The 18,206-nt window shown below is 38.7% G+C and overlaps 1 protein-coding gene across 6 annotated transcripts; it reads left to right on the top strand.

Annotated features, from left to right (window-relative positions):
* The first annotated feature begins 430 nt into the window (after positions 1 to 430).
* On the top strand, positions 431 to 17,601 carry ADAD1 (adenosine deaminase domain containing 1). 6 transcript variants are annotated; one of them, XM_061585175.1, is made up of 12 exons: positions 431 to 769; positions 1,015 to 1,229; positions 4,155 to 4,310; positions 5,061 to 5,228; positions 5,623 to 5,706; positions 6,852 to 6,977; positions 7,072 to 7,195; positions 7,522 to 7,692; positions 12,063 to 12,289; positions 13,203 to 13,440; positions 13,723 to 13,855; positions 15,842 to 17,601. In XM_061585175.1, the coding sequence occupies exons 2-12, from the start codon at positions 1,025 to 1,027 to the stop codon at positions 15,953 to 15,955; spliced, it is 1,746 nt and encodes a 581-aa protein (XP_061441159.1). In that variant the 5' UTR covers positions 431 to 769; positions 1,015 to 1,024; the 3' UTR covers positions 15,956 to 17,601. The 6 variants fall into 6 exon arrangements, with proteins under 6 accessions (XP_061441159.1, XP_061441157.1, XP_061441158.1 ...); XM_061585173.1 differs by having other exon boundaries at positions 432 to 613; positions 4,122 to 4,310; XM_061585174.1 differs by having other exon boundaries at positions 432 to 769; positions 4,122 to 4,310; positions 6,855 to 6,977.
* The last annotated feature ends 605 nt before the right edge of the window (positions 17,602 to 18,206 follow it).

The raw sequence follows: 18,206 nt of genomic DNA, 5'->3' as shown, positions 1-18,206 counted from the left end.
GTGTCAAATACACTAGGTACGCCACTGGGGGGAGGGGGAGAGTTCTACCTGATGTCCTCCAAATAACTTTGCATCGCCACCGTATATAAAATAATAGTGCCTTTGTAGCACTTTCCCCCCACTCAAAACAAGCCATCGCCATGAGTTTTGTGGAAATGCTAACCCTAACATTTACACGGCCTTTTCTTTCTTTCCTTCAAAAATAAAAACTCTAGTCAGGATGGGCAGGATACCTCCCAGGCCCTGTAAAACTCTTATCGCACCACCCGCCGGTCTATGGGAGCGGAGAGCTTTTTTGTGTGTTTTTTTGCTACGTGAAAAGTTATCGACACCGACTACTAGCGAGCTTTGGCGGCGTCAGGAACACCACAGACCTCAGCAGCCGTTACAACAATGAAAGCGAAGAGAGAACGGGCGGGCTTGTCACGTGACCCATGGCGCTTTAGGACACCCTAGCGCGAGGGCAAAAAAGCGGGCGTTCTCCCGCGTAGGATTCTGGAACGAAGACAAGAGCTTCAAATGCGGGGAACCAACGCCGCCTGTGCTCCTCCTCTCAGCGTCGTCGTTCTTAGGCGGCTGTGGCTCCGTTAGAGTTCGTTGGTTGAACTCAAGGGTGAGTCTGTCGGTCGTGTCGCTTGGCGGGCACGTTCTCTCTTGACTCGTTGAGGCTGTATTGTTCGGTGCTTCAAAAAGAAAGAGAGAGAGAGAGGTTTAAAAGCTCCACACTTCCCTGGGTCTTGTCTGCAAAACAAATTCGTGCATCCACCAGGTGAGAACGTGTTTTTGATTGAGTCTGCCTCATCACCTGAACTTTTTTCTTGGTCTCTGGGGGAAAAATCAATCAAGTGAGCAGCTTCTTGGCTGTTTCTTACCCATCTCTTATTTTGTATAAGTTGTGTTGCTAGAACTGGGTAAGCGTGGGTGTATGAGACTCATTTAAAGGCCTGTTTGTTAATATGCTCGAGTTCTGAAGAGTTGGCAATAACTCTTAGTCGCGTCGGCTTTTGTTTTTAGGTGGGCCAAAATGGCGAGCGACTGGCCTCAGGCTTCTAGAGTACCTAGTTTTGCCCAGATGCTAAAGAAGAATTTGCCTGCCCAGCCATCTCCTCACCCTTCTGTTCCGTCCTCTGCTCACTTGTTTCTTCAGGCAGAGAATGCCAAACCGATGTTTATATCCGCAGAAACGTCTAATGTTTCAACTCTAGCATCTAAGGTGACAAATATCACAGGTACAATTTTAAATCATATGCCTTTTTCAGTTGATGTTAATCATTAAAAGCTTTTCCAGTTACATCGGCATTGGCAATACTGGAAGGGTTTCTTTTTGTGTGATGGAAAGACCTTTTTAGGTACATTCCTTGAACAATTTGTAATCCAACTTTTCCACTCCCCCTCCTTGTTACTGCCCATTGCCAGTCATTGTAGACCAGAGGTGGCCAATGTGTTGTCCTCTAGGTGTTGCTGGGCGACAAGTCCCATCATCCCAGACTACTGGCCGTGCTGGCTGGAACTGATGGGAGTTGGGTGATATCTATATTTAAAAAACCCACCATGCTCTGAAGTTTGTGTGTTTATGCATAGGTGTGAATCTTCATGTAGAATGTGAGAAGCAGCCCTAGTATTTACCACCTGACTAACCAAAATGTTTGATGGATCAGTTTTTAAATTAGCAGTCCAAAGATGTTCTAGTTCGTATCTCCCTTTCCTCATCATATTTGATTGGCTTTAATATATGCTGTTTTAATAATGAAAAGTTATATTGAGACAAGGAATCTATATATGTTTCAAAGAGATTGTGGTCAGTTCTTTACAGCCTCATATGTGTCTTTCCTTTTTTGAAATGGCCGGAAATTATAGAGGCATGACCTGTTACTAATTGCATTATAATATATTATTCCCAGAAAATTTGACCATTCATCACCCTAAAACATAATTGGACTTTCAACTCTTGTAGGCAAGACGCAGCCTGCCTACCTGTTAAGGCAGAGGTTGCTGACCTTTTTGGACCAAAGGGCACTTTTCAAATTTTGAGAGATTGTTGGGGGCACCAGTCACAAAATGGGGTGTAGCATAACACAAAATTTGAGGGTATTCATGGTGAAGTTTTACCATAAATGTATTTCCCTGTTAGAAAAGGCTTGATCTGTTTAATATCTACCTGCCATTCAACTGTTAAAGGTGCAAGAACCCTGTTTTTCCCCAATGCCAACCCTAAAAAAAACTAGACTACCATCCTGTGCCAACTTACTTGGAAGTAAGCCCCATTAAACACAAAGTAGCTTACTTCAGAGTACATGTATATATCATTGTACTGTAAGTTAACTATACAGTGAATTCTTAAGGAGTCCCTGGTCTTTAACTCCTCTAAAGCAAGAGGCATGCCTAAGTCTCTTTGCAAAGTTTTCACATTTGCCCTTTGGTTGGAGGGGGACTCTTCAACATTCACCCACACTTACTGTGTAGCAATAGTTGAAGAAAGGGACTCCCTGAGCTCAGGCAAACTCATCATAGGAAAGATGCATCCTGATTGCTAGGAAAACAGGCAAATTATGGCAATTCCAAGGACTACCAAAAAAAGACAGAAGCAGAAAAAGTGCACTAAAAGGTAGGGGAAAACAGCAGTTCTTTAGAATCCTGGGGGTTCTGATTGATAAAGGAACTGTTTTAACACCAGGCAGTCACAGCTCTTACTTCAGTAATTGTCTAATAATGCAACCCTCCACATTAAGGTAATCAGAATTAACTGCTTGTATGATTCACTCCAATCTATCAACATTATCTTGAGTACAAGTATTTAATATTTCTTTACTAAGTCCTCAATGTGATCCAGTGGATAAAAAATAGGAGTTCCAGTTGTCAAAAAAGTGTAGAGTGCTTCTTTTCCCATCATTTCTGGCCTATAGCAAAGTAGAGCTGGAAGGAACCTTGGAGGGCATCTAATCCAATCCGTGCTCAATACAGCATCTTCAGTGCAGGATGCACCTACACCATCCCTCACACATGGCCATCCAGCCTCTGTTTACACATCTCCAGTGAAGGATATTGAACATTGATTTTGTCTTCCATGGTGTTGACTAATCCTCCCAGCTTAGTGTTTGATAAGTATCCCCTTCCCTTCCGTCCACATCACTTATGAAAATGTTCCTCTGCACAGAGTAGGTAGCAGCTGCATTCTTGGCTGCTTTTAGGAGAGAGGATATTTCTTTCAATCTGTTCCACATCTTTGTTTTTAAAACAATGTTTAAGAACATTGACGATGTTTATTAAAAGCAGGTAAATTACCTTGTTTCTTTATTCTAAGTTCAAGTGACAACTCCTACCAAAAGCAAATCAAATACCCTTTTCCGATGATTCTTCCATAAACGAGGGATTACTAACCTTAAAATGTTCATTCTTGAATAAAAACTTCAAAGGGAGACTCCAGTTTGAATCTCTTAAATTACAACTGCTCAAGAAGTTCACCTTGATTCATCTGGCGGTGAAGAACAACATAGCTTCATGTCCCACTACAGAAGTTAATTTATTTAGTAATGCTAAGATTATTGTGATACTACCAATTAACTGGTGCATTTATTTTGCTTGCATTTAAGCTGTAATTGAATTGTCACAGGTTGTACTTACTGCATTCCATTACATTAAACTCCAGCTTTTAATTTTTTTTACATCCACGTGTGTATTTACCTATCAGCTAAGGAATCTGCTTCATGCATCTGATGAAGTAAATTCTAGTCCATGAAAGTTTACACCTTAATAAATTTGTTAGTCTTTAAGGTGCATGAGGTCTCTTGTTTCTTTATATGTGTGAATATCCCAAGAATGCCACAATCTCCATCTTGGCTTCATGTGCATGCTGTATAAAATCCATCCCACTCCTGTTGGTTGACACCAATTACCTTGTTCATTCAGAAAAATATCACACACCTGTGTCTTAAAAAATTTAACAATGAAAATTTAAAGAGTATTTTTTTTAAAAAAAGAACATGTTGAAAAATATCTTGACACTTCTGAGAAGGTGAAGAGGCGTTTTTTGTAAATAACCCAAAATGAAATGAACTAAGAAACAAATACTATGTTTATTCTGATCTCCTAGTGTTCAGATATTTTCAACTAATGCATTTTAGGTCAAGTTCCTGACTGTCAATATTCTAAAGCAGGACCCATTGTTCCAATCACTTCACTTCCTCCAAAGAAAATTCCAAAAGAATTTATCACAAAATATAAACGAGGGGATATAAATCCAGTGTCAGCTTTGCATCAGTTTGCACAGATGCAGCGTGTACAGCTTGAATTAAAGGAAACTGTGGCAACAGGTAAGTGCCTCTGTTCTTTTAAATAAAATCATATTGTTAGGAATCTGCGCTCTATACTGGTACTGAGACATTACAGGTGCTGTTTAATAGGTGGCATTCAAAGCAGCCATCTGGTATTGGTTGGTCCCTGAACAGCTGAACTGTTTGATTACCACATCCACCCCTGGGCAGGACTTACAATTCATTAATTGGTGTTGAAATATTTTTCAAGCCTTTCCTGCATTACCACCATTTAATTGTGCTATAAAAGGTACTTCTGTCAAGATGTTGGGGGAGCTTTCCTGCTTTTGCTTGGTTGCAACCTGGTATCTTTATTTCCTATTCTAGAAATTCCAAGCATAAGTCATAATGCTGAGAATTGGTGAAATTAGCAACTCTGTCCAAAACATTTAGCTGAAAGAAGGTCCTATTCACTTGATAGTTTTATATAACTGTGATTAGGAGCCCAATCTAAACGGGAAATTACATAACTTGTAAACTTCTGCTGTTCTTGAAGTTCAGTATCACGATGACAGGATAGCTATGTTTTGGCTCAGGTGTATAACAAAGATTAGGAATGAAAAGTGCTGTCTGCACATCTCTGGAAGGATTTGATTCTCCACAAATCTTGAACTATTAGATATAGTGGAGTTTGAATTTTATAAAAACGTTAAGGCAGTATACCCAGTTTACAGGAATCTTAAACTCTTACATGCAAGTGCATTTATATAAAGCTACAATATAATAATCATTCATGTCTGTCTTTTGAAGGTAATCTCTTGGGAACTTACTTTGCTTTTTGTGCTGTGGTTGATGGCATCCAGTATAAGACTGGATTGGGACAGAACAAAAAAGAATCCAAATCAAATGCAGCAAAACTTGCTCTTGATGAATTGCTACAGTTGGAGGAGACAGAACCAAAAGCTTTAGAAAATCCAGGTATATTTTTTTTTACCATGAGTGTTCTCTGTCTGATTCAGGGGTGACTGCAGTGTTGTCTGTGGACTGACAAATTCTGTTACTTGTTACTGGGTCTCTAATGCTGCAGATGCTAAAGAGAAGAGTAGATAGGATCTTCTTGCCACTTTTTCAAGTGACATTGTATTTCAACCTTCATGGTTTCTATGATTTGTGCCAAAATATATTACAGTATTTTGGTGCAATATGGTCTAGCTATTTTACAAGTGATATGTGTATACCAAACGGTTACTACGCATGGTGCTTTGAGTATTCCGGGCATGCCATGTGAGAAAATGTAAGAAAAATATTTGCTGCTTAAGTGATTTGTTAAATTGTCATCTCTTAGTTTTCCAGTTTGATACTGTGTTTGCAGGTCCTCCCAGGATTCTTTCAGAACCCGCAGTTGTATCTGAACCTCAAACAACTGAATCTGGCTACATTTCAAAGATTCCTTATGGTAGGAATGTTCTGTCTTTCTTTCAAGCATACGGTTGTGCATTTTCAGGTCCTATCAGCATTACCTATGAAGGTTTATACACGGTCTTAATACAACACTGAAACTAAGATCAATGACACAAACAAAAATCTAATAACCAGTGAAATCAAAAGTCAAGTGAAATCAAAGTCTGATGTGGGTTTGGCCCCCTGATTAGGCAAGCCCAGCAGCTGTGAGTCTGGCTTTTAGAACACTGACAGTTGGTTCTTACTGAGCATGCCCGGCCTTATCATTGAGTTCAATGCTAAATTTCTTGAATTAATAACTTTTAAACTGCAGAAGATGAAGGTCAGAGTATGGGGCAAGGTCATTAATAGGATTACAGGTCCTCTGTGAACATGGCTGATTTTTAATGAATTTCATGAGAACTCTGACAGAAAAAAGTCCAACAAGGGTCTGGTTTTTCTCTCTTTCTTTTTACACTTTGACCTCTCTGTTCTCTCTGACTGTTTTGTGTATCGCCACGAAAATGTAGAGAGTTGTTAAGCAAGCATTTGTGAGTTCAGGATTATAAGTTTTGTAAGGTTTTGTTTTGAAATGAGCTTATGGGAAGTATCAGAATGGTAGGGGTATTTTCAATTTAATATTGCTGATAGCGAAAAATCCATGCTGACTATAGTATGCAGCCACTCTTGTGGCTCTATAATGCAGTCATTGTTGCTTTCTGCTTGCCCTGAACAACATCAGGTTTACCATGGGAAGTCAGCTGTGTCCTGATTGTGGAGTTCACACAATACTGATTTCGTACACCTTCTGATGTGGTTTCTTTCTAATAACATCCTGGTTCATCCTGGGGGCTCCATGGCACCCTCAGGCACCAGACCGGTGACACCTACCGTAGACGACGTACATAATCTATTGAGTGACCTAGAAAAACTGTTTTCTAAAGATAGGGTTGTGTATTTACTCCTTGCATATACTCAACACAGATCATTACTTGGATTTTTACCTGGAGACTCCTAGGCATAGTATTTTCCATGCCAAAATACTCCCCATAAATATACCAAGCAGATCAAATGTTTGTACATGTCATTTTTTTACTTGACTGATGTTCAAGATTTCTAAACATTTTTATTTTTTTTGCTTTGTCTTAAATTGTTTGTTAGAAGGGCGGCACCTTGCATATGAAAAAATTTCTCAAGCTGTCAAGGAAACATTCAACAGTTTGACTATTAAATATCCAGAGTACCAGAGTTGTAGCAGTTCACTGGCTGCTTTCATAATTGAAAGAGGTACGCATAAAAATAGTGCTCAATAAAATGAAAGTTAAATCCCGTCAAGTTCCAAAGGGGGCAACTGAATTTCTTGAATGCTTGTCTTTTTTAGTTAGACAGCATGAAGTGGTAGCTATTGGAACAGGTGAATTCAACTATAGTCAGTGTGGACATCCAGATGGGAGAGTATTGCATGACTCTCATGCTGTTGTTACTGCAAGGCGCTCACTTCTTAGGTAAGAAATATAAAATGACACTGCATTTTCTCAAAACTGTGCTCTACTAATCCTTGGGAATATGTAGTTTGACTCTTCTCGGAATTGCATGCGTATAAAGATTCATAGAATCATAGAATAGTAGAGTTGGAAGGGGCCTATAAGGCCATCAAGTCCAACCCCCTGCTCAATGCAGGAATCCAAATCAAAGCATTCTCGACAGATGGCTGTCCAGCTGCCTCTTGAATGCCTCCAGTGTCTGAGAGCCTAGGTGGCATTTATGTTTATTTTCCAATGTAAACTTTAATGTGTCCTGTGCTATCTGAAATATGTATGCTTCTTTCCAGGTATTTTTATAGACAGCTTTTACTTTACTACAGTAAAAATGCTGCCATGATGGATAAATCCATATTTTGCATTGAACCGTCATCAAACCTGCTTGCTCTAAAGCCGAATATAAACATTTTTCTCTACATGAATCAGCTGCCAAAAGGATCTGCTCAGATAAAGTCTAAGCTGTAAGTATTGAGCATTCTAACTTTGGAGCTTAATTCATGCAGGTACACTTTTCTCACTAAGATTGCTTTGCAGTGCTCTTGCTATACAAGAAAGGAATACTAATTAAACACGCTTACATGGTGGCTTGCATTTATCATGACTGGAAATCCAACTTACTCTCCCTTTGTCCTTAGCGCCTGGAAGTGATGCAGATACATATTTAAGTGTAACGGCTACAACGTTAAAGTTCCACAGAGATTTTGTTTTCTTTTTTTTTTTTTTTTAATAATTTTTATTCAAATTTTCATACAACATACAAAACTAAACATTCAAAGACAAAAAACAAAATCAAAAATAATTGAACAAAAAGAAAAAAAAAATAAAGAATAAAATATTGACTTCCCATTTGTCACATATCAAATCAGTTATAAGTCTATAATATATAACAATCCTGTCTCTTAAATCATATTATAAAATCACTTTCCTCCAATAGTTATCTTACTTAATCATCAGATCTCATAAACATTACTTTGTTCTTTCCACAAAAAGTCAAAGAGAGGTTTCAGTTCTTTAAGAAATATATCTATCAATTTTTTTCCAAATAAGCATATTAATTAATCCATCTCATTACTAATTATAATAATCTTATTGTCATAACCATAGTCAAAATAAACATTTCAAACAATCCGTCTCATCAGAATCTGTTAGGTTCAATAATTTCAATAGCCATTATTCTATTATCCCTATTAGTTCCATCTTCCATCTTCCATCTTCGATAGTCCTGTTAAATCCAGTAATTTCAGTGTCCAATCTTCCATTATCAGTATTCCATAATAATCTTGCTGTCATAACCATAGTCATACAATAAGAGTCTGATGGGAATTACCTCTATCCCAGATATTATCTTGCCAACCATTCTGAATAGGTTGCTGAAATACTGCTGTAAGATCATATCTCTGTTCTTTTTTTCAAAATGCACTGGCTCATCTCTTGAAAGTTTTTCCATTGTCACATGGCTGCATTTAATTCCATCCATCACATCATTCCAGTCCAGAAGATTATCCATGCCATTGATAACTTTCTCTCTAGAATCTTCCTTAGTTTCTTCAGAGATAACATTAAATTCCAAACAATAGATTTTATTTCTAAAATCCATAAGCTTCAAATCTTTTTCCTGTTCCACGTTTGTTCCAGTCTCCAGGGTCTCCTCTCTCACAGGGACCCCTATTTCTTTAAGCTCCTGTGACATTTTGCTCAATTCAATTATTCCAGTCTCCAGGGTCTCCTCTCTCACAGGGACCCCTATTTCTTTAAGCTCCTGTGACATTTTGCTCAATTCAATTATTCCAGTCTCCAGGGTCTCCTCTCTCACAGGGACCCCTATTTCTTTAAGCTCCTGTGTCATTTTACTCAATTCAATTTTCGGCTCCTTACAACCCTGTCGCAGGTCTTTTTCCTGTTCCACGTTTGTTCCAGTCTCCAGAGTCTCCTCTCTCACAGGGACCCCTATCATTTTGCTCATTTCAATTTTCAGCTCCTTACAACCCTGTCGCAGGGTTCGTTTCGTTATCTCAATTTCATCCATTATTTTCTGAAACATAGATACTTCCAGGTTCTCAGCCACTTTCTTAATTGCCATTTTAAAAGAAAAATATAAAAGAACCACTTCTTATTTCAGCAACAATTGGGTTAATACTCCAAACTTGGTGACATCACAGCGTAAACAGAACAGACAGCCTTATCTCTCCATGCTTAAGTAAACAAAATGCAGTTCCCAGGATCGAAACAATTAATGGCGTCGTGAGAAAACAGATTCGTCAAAATAAAATGAACTAGGAAAAAAGTAATCTCAGACAATATAATATTCTTCAGAATAAAAATCAGGAATAGAAATCCCTCTTCCGTGTATATCTTTAGGGTGCAAATCCAGGACAGCTTTTTGCAACAAAAACAGAGATAAGCTATTAATTAGTGAATAGCAGAGAGAAGTTATGGCTCCCCGGTGAGATGTCAAAAACTGATCAATCTGGCAAATCTCTTTTAAACAGCAACAATTTAAGTCAAGTAAAAGAAAAATATAGAAAGAAGGGTGCTTGCCTGTTAGTGCGTTCTCTCTTTGAAGAAAAGATGAACGTTCGCTTTATCAGATAGAGCTTGTTGTTGAAAATCCGTCCCACCTTCGTCGGCTGGACCTCGTCCCACAAATTAATGAGATCTGGTCGTCCCAACAAAAATAGGCTTTGAGGTTAATCCACAGAGATTTTGTTTTCATTGCTTTCTTCAGCCTTTTGCTTTCTGGGTTTTTTCTTTGCGTTGAGCTAATACATTAACACGTTTGTTCATTATTACAGGAATAGCTCTGAATCTCTCTCAGTGATATATTAACTGAGAAATTATCAACAGTACTAGTAATTTGATCAGCAAGGCTGCACAATGACCAAGTGCATAAGCAGTTAACTGATTTTGCCGAACACTTTGCTCTTCCTTTTTGGTATTAATTTTGCCTTAGCGCTAGGAAAAGACTGGTCAGAAGGAGCTCTTGATTGCTGATAAGCTCCCTATTGGCAAAGGATACCATAGTTATGCATGCTGTTGAGCCTGGCACAAGAGGAGCTTTGACACCTAATTTTAGTGCAAGATTTGTTGACTTGGGGACCTCTAGCCCACCCAGATCTCAGCTAGCTGAAATTAGCCACATGAAGGCTGAAGGGCAGATCTTTCAGAAATTAGGCTACTTAGTGGAGTTAATTAACAATTTATTAGCCCCTATTGTCAGGCATGCCATTTGCTTTATAAATTCTCCTGATGTGTAAGAGAAAAGGTGTATTGCCAGAAAGCAGGTGCTTGGGTGTACTGGAATTTCTTCATGATGTCCTTTTTCAGGGTCCAAAGCAAAACAGACTGAGATAGACTTCTGCGCTTTCCTCCATTTCCTTAAAGGGACCTCAGCCTCTGGGGTTTCATCCCCATATCAAGCAATTCCTAAGGTGTGCATTGCTGCTGAGCTCATCAGTGCTGATACAGTGCATCAGTCTCCCTCATGGAGTTTACATGTACTTCAGGCACTTGCAAAGCATTTTGAACCAATTAACTTCCATTTAAAGTAATAATCCAAGTGGTCATAACATCGACAAGGAGGATTTTGGAGTTGGACATACTCTGTTACACATCTTTTGTCTACTTTTCATAAAGACATGACAATACTGAGTCCAGACCTTGTCTGCCAAAGTGAACTACAGAGCATAAGAAGTCATGCTTCTTTTTAACTTAATCTCTCTTGCGTGGGCATAACACGCTTGTTGTCCAGATGGCCTTAAGAGTTTATATCCTTAGGACAGAGCAGTTTAGGAGATCTTAATTTTTTTTCTATTTCCTTTCACCCCACTTAGGCAAAGGGATAGATGGCTCGGGGCATGTATAGCCATATTTATGGGTCACCAACCTTTTTGGACCAGATGACACATTGTCAATTTAGAGAAAGTGCTGGGGGCACTAGTCACAAAATGGCTGTCATGGGGGCATGGCATAATACAAAATGGTAAAGCTTTTCCCATAATTGTATTTCCATACTTTAAAAAGCTTGACCTGTCAAATTTCTGCCTTCCATACAGGAATCCCTGAGGTCCTAATGAGCTGCCATTCTGCCTGCCATATGGGAGCAGCCAGGCTCACTAATTTCTCATAAATCGTTGTGCATTTTGCTCCGTAACTTTCTTTTTAGGAGGGCTTCATTCTTTTTTTAAAAAATGAAAACTTAGATTCTGGGCCAGCTGATGGGGGCACCATTGAAGGCCTTCATGGATGCAGTGACACTCACAGGCAATGGGTTGGCGACCCTCGCCATAGTTTGTGTTGCAAGACCTTCCTTCTACCTCTAATCTCACAATTCACTCTCCCAGACCAGAGGCCATCTTATCAGCATTCTTGACTAATGTTCCTTCATAAGAGACTTGCCAGGCTGCTAACTGGGCCTCAAGTAGCACCTTCACAAAGCAATCTAAGATAAGTACAGCATGCCTCTGCTGTAGCAGGTCCTACCACCAACTTGAGCAATTCAGTTGGTCTCCTTCACAGCGCTGCCTGCCTAGAAGCCCCTGTTACTTAGAGGTAAGCTTGCTCAAGTTCCATTGTTATCTTTTCTGCTCTGTTCATTGCTCAGACATGGGTCAGGACTGGCTAGTTTGTATAAAAGGTTTAGTCAGAAGTCCCTGACTATCTTAGATGGTTATTGGTTACATTGGGAATTTTCTACTTAAATTGTAAAAGTAAACATTTTCCAGAGCAGCTTGCAAGGCATCCTCTTACAGAAGCTAACTTCCACTTCACTGTGGCTGTATCTGTTTGGGGAAACTGCTAGAACTTAATCACTGTACTATATATTTTTCTGTAGACGTCTCAATCCAAATTCTGCATCTGCATTTGAAGCTGATGAAGAACTGTGTCTTCATATTGCTGTTGAAGGCAAGGTTTACCTCACTGTCTATTGTCCTACTGAAATTGCTAGAATAAGCAGCATGTCTGCTAGTGATAAACTGACAAGATGGGAAGTATTGGGTGTTCAAGGAGCCTTACTGAGTCACTTCATTCAGCCTGTTTATGTTAGCAGGATCCTTGTTGGTGAGTGACTTCTGACCCCTTCTTAAATACTGTTAAGATGCATTGTAACAGGTTGCTTACTTTGAAACTTGCCTGTTGGATTGTTAAGGTGCCCCCAAACCAGAACAATTTATGAAACATAGTGTGATATAAATTTAGCTTTATTTTGATAAACGTCTATCTTTTTCTAATCATGGTATTTAAGTAGCTTAAAAAGTGCAATACTAAAAACCAAAATTGCATTTAAAAAGCCTTTTGTAACCTGGTGCTGTCCTGATATAATGGATTACAATCCCATCAACCCAAAGTAGCATTAGCAGTGCTGGCTGGGACTGATGGGAGAGCTGTAGTTGAAGACATCTGGAGGGTGTCAGGTTGTTAAACATAAATTAGTTAAAGCTATGATTACAAGTTGAAACAAGTCTATCTGATATCTGGGCCAGTTGACATGTTGTCCATTTATTTGCTTGTCTCTTTCATGTTAAACCATGTGAAAGTGGCTATCAACATCAGAGTAGCACTCACTTTTATTCTAAACCCTTCCATGAAAAACTTGCCATCTGTCTGTCATGTCTGATTGTGAACACCAGTAATGTTTGATGGGCAGTTCCATGTCTGTAAACACATGCACAGAGTAGAAAGTTGCAACTGGTTAATACTTCCTTGTGCATGTCCAACATGTGTCTATGTGTTTAGAAGTAAATCTGCCGTTTTAGTCAAAATTAAATAGTAAAACATTGACTCTTTCATGGTATCTAAGTTTACTATGCTAATAAGTAAGCTTATCTTACAAGTTCTGTTATATGGGAATGGAGCTCAAAGTTTAGACTAGACTAAATTGCAATTGTATATTTCAGTAGAATAAAAGTTCAGAGTCTAGATGCATTTTTTTAATCCTTCCTTAATATTTGGTGTGGCTCTTAATGTTTTTTAGGGGATGGGAACTGCCATGATACACGAGGATTAGAAATAGCTATCAAACAACGTGTAGATGATGCACTCACTTCAAAACTGCCCATGTTCTACCTGGTGAACAGACCTCACATTAGTTTGGTATCCGCTGCTTACCCTGTACAGGTAGACTTGGAATGCAGATCTCTTAGTGTGAATTGGTCCCAAGGAGACTTGTCATTGGAGGTCGTAGATGGGTTAAATGGGAAGACGACAGAAAGGTAAATGTTTACAACAAAAGTTTTATAACAAAAGTACATTAAAATGAAAGAATCAGCTGAGATTAATGGCCCTATAACAAAACAAAATAAGGGTGAAAATATTGTCATGTGCCTGATAAGTGATAGTAATCTTGGTTATACAGTCTGTTAATGTATAATTGGAGAAAGAGAGGCTGCTATTTTTATGTAACCCTAAAACTTCTTAATTTTCAGTAACTTTGGTCTCTACAACTGGTTAAATTGAGATAATTAACCTGTAGTGTCACTATTTTTCATACCTAGTTCACCCTTCAAAAGTGGCATTTCAATGGCAAGTCGTCTTTGCAAGGCTGCAATGTTAAGTCGTTTCAATTTAGTGGTTAAAGAATCAAAGAAGGATGATTTACTTAAAGCAGGTACTTACCATGAAGCAAAGGTAAGACTTACTGACGAGAAACTTGCTATAAGTGCATATCTCATGAATTCTAGTTTGTTCATTCACAGGGACTTCAGAATTAGAATTAGAAAATAGCTGGTATCCTAAAGCACACAGTTCAGTAGTATTTATCCATTTGGAAGGTAAATCTGTAGTCTCTGGTTCTATTGTCTTTAAAAACAAGAGCACATTGGAATTGGTTTACCATGAAATGGGGAAGAAAGTAGCTTACACATCTGTTTTGACCAGTGTGTTAGACTAGCTTTAATCTTGTGCTTAACAGATTAATAACAACATGATAAAGTAGCTGTTAGAGCCTTCTTGCCCATCCCTTCCATATCAGACTGTAGAAAGTGCCATGTGGGGAACTTAGAAGCCACTTTGCTCAGTTTCCCCATGTGAGAGCAGAATGTCTTCCTTTCCCTTGGTCTTGCCCTGTGATTGTGTGATGAAGTTTCTGAACCATGCTATTTGTTTGGTTTTTGTCTGTCCCACCTGTTGACCTAGAGCAGGGATGGGGAACCATTGGCTCTCCAGATATTGCTGAACTACAACTCGCATCAGCTCTATCAGGCATGGCTGATGGCCAGGGATTATGGGACTTGTAGTAAAGCATTTGGAAAGCCAAAGGTTCCTCACATCTGATCTAGAGGGAGTCCTAAGGTGTCTTATATAAATATCACTGGAATGGCTTCTTTCCCCTGCAGGACTATATTGTCTCTTTTCCTCTGCTCTCCCCCCACCTGCAGGGCTGCTGGTTGTTTTACTATTCAAAAGTAGAGAGCTCCAGCAGCTGGGCCTTATCTAAAACTGCTGATCTTCTGTTGCATGGCTGTATGTGGGTATAGCTGATTATTATACTCATGGCAGCACTTTGTTAGTTGCCTGTTTCACATAAATTCTTACCAAACAGTTGGAACCACACATAGAGCCAAGAAGGTACTGCAGCTGCTCCTCTGTTGGACAATCTTGTAACTGGCATAAGTTTATTGTTTCTTATAGTACTGCCAAATTTGTAGTACAGTTTTTGACTTTTTGGTACATGTGCTCTATAAGACAGTACTCACAGGTTCTCAGGATTGCCACCAAATTGAGTGTTGAGCATATATGTAACTTAGTCACTTTTCACAATGGTAGCAATAATGCTACCTTGTCTGCAAATGTCTTAAGTGACACAGATACTTGGAATGAATTATCAGAGTCTGTGGTAACTTGGGTTGATCTGTAGCAGTCTTTTTATCCATTATCCAACACTCATAAAATGTTTTACTCTAAACACACATGAGATGTGGGCATCTTAGACAATTAAGATAAGGAACAATGCTGAGTCTGCCCTCTGCCATACCTTCCAGCTTAGATAACTAATGTAATGCATTGTATATAGAGCTGCCTCTGCAGTGCCAACTGGTGCTTATTCTGTTTCTGGACCCAATTCATAGTGCTGGTTTTAACCTTTAAAGCCCTTCATAGCGTAGAACCAGGGTACTTGAAGAATGGCCTGGCCTATAGATAATTACTCATACGTTAAGATCTTCAGTGGAGCAACCTCTGCAGCTGGTCCTGCCCTTAGTGTTGAACCATCCTAGCTGTTCACCTGACAGTACCTTATTGTCACATAAGTCAAACAAAGACCTTTTCTCGGGCTTTTTAGATGCAATTTTAATCCTGTTTGCTTTATGCTGCTTTTATTATTTTGTGGCTTTTAAAAATTGTACATTTGCATCTTGTTTTTGTAAATTGTCCTGGGAATATAGTTGGATGGCAGTAAAAATACATACACATGTTGTTCAAATTTTTATTAGACCATAAATAGGCCATCTCAAGAGTACTTGCATTTAAGCAGACTTACTGAATGCAGAGTTTCTAAATGCAAAGTGAGTTAGGCCCCATTTTAATCTGTTCAGAAATACAGTGCTTTACTTGAAACAGTTTTCTTGACAATTTCTTTTTACTAACCTTGCTATTAAATTAATGTTTTAAATTTAGATTATGGCAGAGTCCTACCAAGGAGCAAAATATTTGCTGAAAACCTACTTGGAGCAGCATGGTTATGGGTCTTGGATTGTGAAGTCACCACGTATTGAACATTTCAGTATGTAAAGATTCATTTATCACTCTGACCTGTTGAAGTAGGTTATTTCTCTGAGTAACTTTTTCATTGGTTATAGTTGTAGATCAGTGTTGTTCAGTACAGTGTCATCTGATGGCTGAAAGAATTGTACATAAGCAAAATAAATAAGCTAACCTGTTAGCATAGGCAGACCATTTTTATTTCTAACACTTTTGCCAGTATAAAAATACCTGTCATTAAAAAATAGCCGTCGTTTTATGTGTGTTTTGTATTTGTAGTGATGTATCTTTAAATGGTTTCTCATACTTTTTGGCTATGATATAAGTGAGGTGGAGTAGTGAAAAAAGTAGAGAATTGTGCAACTGACAATTCCTTTGCTGTGATCAGTACCTGTTTGGAAGGGCAATGCAAATTACCATGTCATCAACTTGCTTTAAAAATTGGTTGCTTCTATTCTGGCTTTAAAAGCCACAATTCTCCTTATTAATCATCATGAAACCTTGTGGGCTACACCTTTTTTCAGTTGTGGGCACGCAAGTTTATGCAGAAGACTGCTCAAAATAGATTTTTCTGGCAGAAAACCCCACAAACACATTATGAACCAAATACATGACCTGTTGATGGTACATTATGGAAACAAGTGCGCAACTTGAAATTTTTTCAAGCCAAGTATTTTGTGCATAATTGTGTTTGCATATGGAAGCAACTTGAAAATTGTATCAGGTGTCTTAAATATTTAATTTTCAATTTGACTTCAGAAATGATGTTGACTACTTAAGGATTTAGTGGGGAAAGGACATTAAAACTGAATGATCTTAATGACACACAGTTGTTAAGTAAAATAATTTACCCAGCTTGGTAAAAAGTGTGTGGTGCATTAATGTCAAGAACCAGCTCAAGATGTTGCAAGCTCACAAAGGTTCTACTGCTTTTGTCATCTAAATGGTATTAAGATGGAAAACATGCAACCAGTTGCCAAAACAATGCTTAATGCCATTTCTTTAAAGTTTTGTGTTCCCCTTTAAGAGTTGATTTATAGATGTCTTGCATACCTTGGAAAAGACTTTTATGGTGGTTAAGGGGTCCTCATGAATCTTCATAAGCTAGCTTTGTGGATCAAAATGAAGGGTATTTCATGTAAAGTTCCCAGAATACCCTTAGAAGTGGCTCCACATAGAGCAGTAAAGTGCATATGACTTACTGGATGGAGAATCTTCATGATGTCTGCTAGCAGCAGAATAGAGATGGCTCTGTACAATTCCGACAACTGTAACACACTTGCCACCTTCACGGTTACTGTCATGAATGAAGCAGGCTGAGCCACTGAAGATCAGACTGAAGTTATTCTGTAACTTTTTTTTTTTTAAAAAGGTGGTTCGACTTGCTATAAGTGGAAATGTCGCCTTATCATTTTTTTCTTTGTAATGAGCAGGGTACCCTGCATGGTGTCGTCCAGGTGTTGGGTTACAATTCCCATCATCCCTGATCATTGCCCATACTCTCTGGGGCTGATGGGAGTTTTATTCCAACAACATCTTGAGGGCATCACGTTGGCTACTCTGGAATTGATGTGTATTCGAACAAATTGAGCAATGTTGTAGCCCAACTAAACCTTGGATGTTTTTGTTAAATTGTTTTTTCAATAAAAGTTTGCTGTTGCTGCTGTGAATCATGACTTATATGGCTGAAATGAAATAATGTGTTGCTTTTTACTAAAAAGTTTTATTCCCCCCCCCCCCAATCCCTCATTATTGCAACAAATCTTTGGAGGGTTATTCTTTATTCATAGCTAAACCTTTTCAACATCTCACAATAGGTTTCTGTGCCTAATTTCATGCACTCTTGATGCTGTGTAACATGTATTTAATTAACACCAACATCTCATCGGGTACTTTGCATGGCACAAGTGCCTAAAACCTCACCCTTCATGAAATGAATGGAGAAAAAGTCTAAGGACTGGCAAACAAGTTAGGCGAGAGAGATCCAAGGATTATGCTGAGATAATGCTTAAGGCGTACACCTAACGGGGAAGTAGCAGCTCATTTGAGGAAATAATAGCTCAGCAATTTCTTTATGTAAGCTGTCTAATGAGGATTACCATTTACCTTTAAAGAATATAAATATTTTTACCCCATTCTAGAAGCAAGGAGACAAAAACATGAATAGAGTGGAGGATATATTAGAAGAAGTCATGGCCAGACAAAGCATGGTTTGAACATACTTAGAGTAGTAGAACTAGTCTGTGGCATCAGTTTTCATATGAGGACTCGCATGCCTTGG

The sequence above is a fragment of the Rhineura floridana genome, chromosome 9 (assembly GCF_030035675.1).
Source record: "Rhineura floridana isolate rRhiFlo1 chromosome 9, rRhiFlo1.hap2, whole genome shotgun sequence".
In the NCBI taxonomy this organism is placed as follows: Eukaryota; Metazoa; Chordata; class Lepidosauria; order Squamata; family Rhineuridae; genus Rhineura; species Rhineura floridana.
Note: the sequence above shows the minus strand (reverse complement) of the source record. Positions and strands in the feature narration are given on the sequence as shown.

Excerpts from the sequence above, each read along its gene's own strand:
- ADAD1 (XM_061585173.1), top strand. The coding sequence starts at position 1,025 with ATGGCGAGCGACTGGCCTCAGGCTTCTAGAGTACCTAGTTTTGCCCAG. Across the intron at positions 5,229-5,622 it reads AAAAGCTTTAGAAAATCCAG|GTCCTCCCAGGATTCTTTCA; the intron begins GTATATTTTTTT and ends CTGTGTTTGCAG. Across the intron at positions 5,707-6,851 it reads CATTTCAAAGATTCCTTATG|AAGGGCGGCACCTTGCATAT; the intron begins GTAGGAATGTTC and ends ATTGTTTGTTAG.